Raw genomic sequence first — 4884 nt, 5'->3', positions numbered from 1 at the left:
AGGAGAATGGGACAGAGTACATGTACTGTTGTAAGAATCTGAGTGAGCTTTTTCCCTTGGAAAATATTGTGTTTATGTGTTTTGTAAATATTCTACTTAGCTCTATAACAAGATTCTTTCTAAATAATTTAATGAGATGACTTGTATAGATACATATTTCTGCATTAAGTGCTTGCAACTTTTGCGTAGTATCTGAAAGATGGCAGTATTGAGGGCAAGTCATTAAAGATATGTGTAGTAATGTATTGTTGAGAGGTAATGGGAGATGACAGAGATGAGGAGTAGCAAAGACCAATTTTTATGGTTTTGTGAAGCCTATTGAATATATGCATGGATTGGAAAAGGCAGTTCAAGAAAACATTGTTATGTCGTTATGAACTGATCACACTACTGATGAGAAAAGGCAGTTCAAGAAAACATTGTTACGTCGTTATGAACTGATCACACTACTGGTGGTAACTTGAATTCTGGGAGAAAAGGGGAAGCAAACTTGAAATAGTTTTAGGGGAAAAGGATGTAATAGGCAATATATCTCCAGTGAGTAAAGGAAAAAGAAAGTATTGCTTTCCTTTCAGAAGAAAAGCCTCGATGTGGCACTTAGAAATTTTTATAAGTTCTTTTTGAAAAGACACTGCTAAATTAGTTGTGCAGTTGTCACTGCGCTGAGAATAAGCATTCTGTCCAGCTGTGGTCACAGCAGCTAGCAACTCCTCACAGGGTTCTCTATTTATGCTCGATGTTTATTCTGTGGGCATTTTCTTTATTTCCTTCAAGACTGAAATAATCACAAGAGTTTACTTGGAATGTAACCTAATGGGTTTTTGGGGAAGGAACTTAACTAGCTTCTGCAGCTCTCTGGAGTCTAGTTGTTGTTGGGCTGTCTGAGTTTGGTGGGGGTTTTTGTTTGAGTTTTTGTTTAAATAAAGCTGTATTTCACATTTTATGAAGAAAGTATGAGCTGAGTGTGCCTAATGTGGTAACATCTACCTAAGTTTGCAGAATGGGATATTAACTAGACTGAACTGGAATTCAACTGGCTGTGATAATAATTTAAGATCAAAATTGTTAACATTACAGAGGAATAAAAAAGGTGAGAAAGTATCTTCCAATGAAGATCTGTATAACACAATACGCTTCTTAGTACTGTTACATAATGCATTGGGAAAGAGCTGTGCAGTTTGAGTAGATTTCTTAGTACTGTTACATAATGCATTGGTAAAGAACTGTGCAGTTTGAGTAGACATAACAGTGTTGACAGCAACAATGTAAACTGCAACATGGTCAGCTTCATTTTCCAGCAATAGGATTTGTAATTATTCTTTTCTTAGAATTTCTTAAAAGCAAACTAAAAGTGTAGGTTTGTGGAGTCTTGACAGGGGCCTCACAAGAAAAGGGAACTTGACATTTTCACAAGAGCCTAAATCAGAAACAAGGTTAGCAATACTACTTAAATAGAAAAGGCAGAGTGAGGATCCAGTTTATGCTAATACTACAGTCTAGACTTGGATTTATATCTGAGTAAAAGCCCTACTTGTATTTGTTACCATGTTATGCCTGTAAGGCAAAGGATATGCTTGTGCTCACCTTGTACAAACCTGGGGCATGGGACATGTGCTAGTACAGAATTGCACAGAAACACAGAATGGGTGTAGTTGGAAGGAACCTCTGGAGGTCATAATTTCCAACCCCCCTGCCCAGGCAGGGCTACCTAGATCCAGCTGCCAAGGACCATGCAGATGGCTTTTGAATATATCCAGGGATGGAGACAACACAACTTCAGTCTGTAGCAGTGCTTAGTCACTCTCAGTGTGAAGCCTTGATGATTATTCCTGATGATTTTCTTGTCCTTAATGTGACTGGGAATGGTTTTCAGGATCAGGGCTTGTATTACCTTGCCAGGGATTGAGGCGAGGCAGACCAGCCTGTAGTTCCCATGGTCCTCCTTGCCCTTCTTCAGGAGAAGATTGGAGTGATCTTTGCTTTCATGCAGTCTTCAGGCACTTCTCCCAGTTACCACGATCAATCAAATACAATCAATATTAAATACATTAACTTATATTGTGAGACAAAGAAATATGCAAATAGGCTTTGAGGAGCTCTTCTAGCTGTGCTGGTGTTGACTTGCATGCCCTTGCACATTTAGTATTTGTGCCAAAAATCTGTTAGCTGAAATTATGCTCAAAACTTGTGGTTGAACAGAGATTTGGACATTTTCTCCTACAAATTATCAAGCAGACATCCCAACTGTCCATTTTTATAGTGAAGGATAGCTGTTTCTCTTCAATAGAGTGAAGATGGTGTATAATTCACATGCATGCTTGTGAAAGGATGAATCTGATTGTACAGAACAGTAATTGTGCCACTTTTCAGAGATGGTGCTCACCACAGTTGATACCAAGCATATGTCTGGCATAAATTATGCTTCATTAATGAGGCCTTCAGGGCTTTGATGTGTAGAACAATTCAGGAATGAGGAGGTTGACATAGATATTTGGCCTTTGGGAAGGCACTGCTTAACTTGACCATAGTCACAGGTTCATTTGTCAAAGTAATACCCCCTTCTTTTCTTCCTCTTGTTACATGTAAGTCCTGTTAGGTAAAGAAATATGTGAATCCTCGACCACATGTTACTGACTTACCAGATATGACTTGGCAAGATAGATATGGATGTGCATGTTAGTAGTTCCTGTGGTGTAGCTGATGAACAGTGGTGTAGCTGGTGTAGTGGGCTCACAGCTGGGGAGGGGAGGACCTGTGCCATAGCAATAATATTCTCAAGCTAAATGCTCAATAAGCTTTTAAGCACATGCTTAATTTTATCGGCTTTTGGAGTTGGCATTTGCAGACATGGTTCTGTCATCCTCACTCATTCCTTATAGAGCTGTGCCTTGCTCTGAACAGTTGAAATTTTAGTCTTTGCAGATGTGATAAACAAGTAGTTATGCTAGACCAGCTGTTTAAAGATAACTCTTTGAAGTCCTATGCTACTTCTGAAGTGCATGGTGTACACTGTCCCGCAGTGAGCTGTGAAGGAGGCTGTCAAAATGGTGGGGAATGCATCTCTGTCAATGGAGTTGTGAAGTGTCTTTGTGCTTCTGGCTGGACAGGATCAAGATGCCAGGAAGGTGGGTATCTACATTTCGTGAAAATATTTATATTGATTAAACATAGAACTTCAGGAACATAAACATTTTTAAGGTATTAAGAGACTAGTAACTATGAAAATGTTATTGCATTACTACAGAAATGAGTGACCTACATTATTGGCACATACATAAAATAATGTTACATTATTTTGCATTAAGGGTATACATCTGTTAACATTTAAACCAAAATTCTTAACACAGTACGAAATTATATTTTTTTCCATTTCCATAGTCCTGGAAATGCTTTTGGAGTTACACCAGTTGAGTATCTGGCCTGGAAGAAAATGTGTTTTGCCATTTTGATTTGTATCATCCTGAGTCTTTCATTCTGTCAGGATTCTTCTGTATCAGTTTTATAAATCCTGCTGACTTAGCCATTCCTTTTTCTTTTAGCAATTTGTCCTCAAGGTTGTCGGAATAACGGAGCTTGTGTGGCTCCTGGGATTTGTAGCTGTCCAGCTGGATGGGTCGGTGGAGCATGTCACTTAGGTAAATGACTTGTGACATTTTTCGTTTATCCTTTCCTCTGCTTGTTTGGTTTACCAATGTATTGCTCAAATCTTCAGTGCCTAACAAAGCTTCCAGGGAAGTATCTTAGAATAGTGAGAGCTGCTTCCACATGCTGGGTCTCTTCTGAGTATGCATAAGGACCAGATGGCTTTTCAGTTTGGTCAGAAACGGAGAATTTTTCCGCTTTAATGGAGATACAGATTTTGGTTGTCACCAAATTAATTACTTGGTATGTCTTGCCACTATTTCTGAAATATATTCTGTAAAATGAGACCCCAGTATAAAGAACTGAAAATGGCCTTTACAGAAATGCTATCGCCACTGATGTGGGTTAGAAGTTTCATTTCATTTTATGGACTTGTAAAATTGAAACTTACTTCTCACTTTCAGGATAAGTCAGCAGAATCAACTCCAAGTAGTCTTAGAATTCTGAGTAAGAGAAAGCTGCCTGTGATAAGGATTAGTGCTGACTATCTTGCTGAACAACTGCTTGCCTTTTGCCAAATTTTGATTCACAAAAGCAGATGATTCTAAAGTCTTTAATCTACCCTTCTCTGGCAGGGCGTTATATGCTTCTAACAGCACTGCCCTGATGGTAAAAGCAAGAATCCTGAGACTGTAAAAGGAAAGATTTTCTGTTGCTTTCTGGGACACAGAGAAAGCTCATGTAAACATTGGTTTTGAACTGGATATCGTGGGTGCAAGGTCTCTGGATTAAGTCCTCTGCATTTGAAATTTTTGCATGGCCGTGGGAATCCAAAACAGCTGGTGTTAGTTATTCTGCAATATATATGGGCAAGCAAACATTAACAAATTATACTTTGATGGTCCCATTTGGCCATCAAAATGCTTATCCTTTGTATTCACCAGTGTGTCGAGATAGAGGGTGATATTAAAAGCCAAGTGTGGGAGATGCAGAAAACTTACAAAATGCTTAGCTCCATTCCCTGCAGCTGCAATAATGGTAGAAGTGCTCAGGTTCTTAATGTCAAAATAATCACTGTTCCCAAACTAACTAGATCTGCATCAAGTTGGACTTCTCTTGGTGCAGATGCTCATAAGCAAATTGTAGCCCCTGGCTTGTTAACTGAACTGGTGTGTAGCTAGGGGACAGCTAAAGCTGTGCCTGCTCAGCCCTCTTCTGCCCTTCTTGTGAGGCAACAGAAGGGCAGTGTGTGAGCTACTGCTAGTAAGTGGTGACTGTTTCCTCATGGATGTGGTTCCACAA

General features: G+C 39.3%; 1 protein-coding gene across 1 annotated transcript in view; it reads left to right on the top strand.

Moving 5' to 3' along the window:
• Window positions 1–4884, top strand: part of LOC103803055 (von Willebrand factor D and EGF domain-containing protein-like) — a gene marked incomplete at its 5' end in the record, with an annotated part of 5900 nt that overhangs the window by 265 nt on the left and 751 nt on the right. The window contains 2 exons of the mRNA XM_009075593.1: window positions 3021–3125; window positions 3540–3635. Coding sequence (XP_009073841.1) covers window positions 3021–3125; window positions 3540–3635 — 201 coding nt within the window. The remainder of the gene's footprint in view (window positions 1–3020; window positions 3126–3539; window positions 3636–4884) is intronic.

Source organism: Acanthisitta chloris, unplaced genomic scaffold (genome assembly GCF_000695815.1).
Source record: "Acanthisitta chloris isolate BGI_N310 unplaced genomic scaffold, ASM69581v1 scaffold1965, whole genome shotgun sequence".
Lineage (NCBI taxonomy): Eukaryota > Metazoa > Chordata > Aves > Passeriformes > Acanthisittidae > Acanthisitta > Acanthisitta chloris.
The sequence above is the reverse complement of the archived record's forward strand: the minus strand, read 5'-3'. Positions and strand labels throughout refer to the sequence as shown.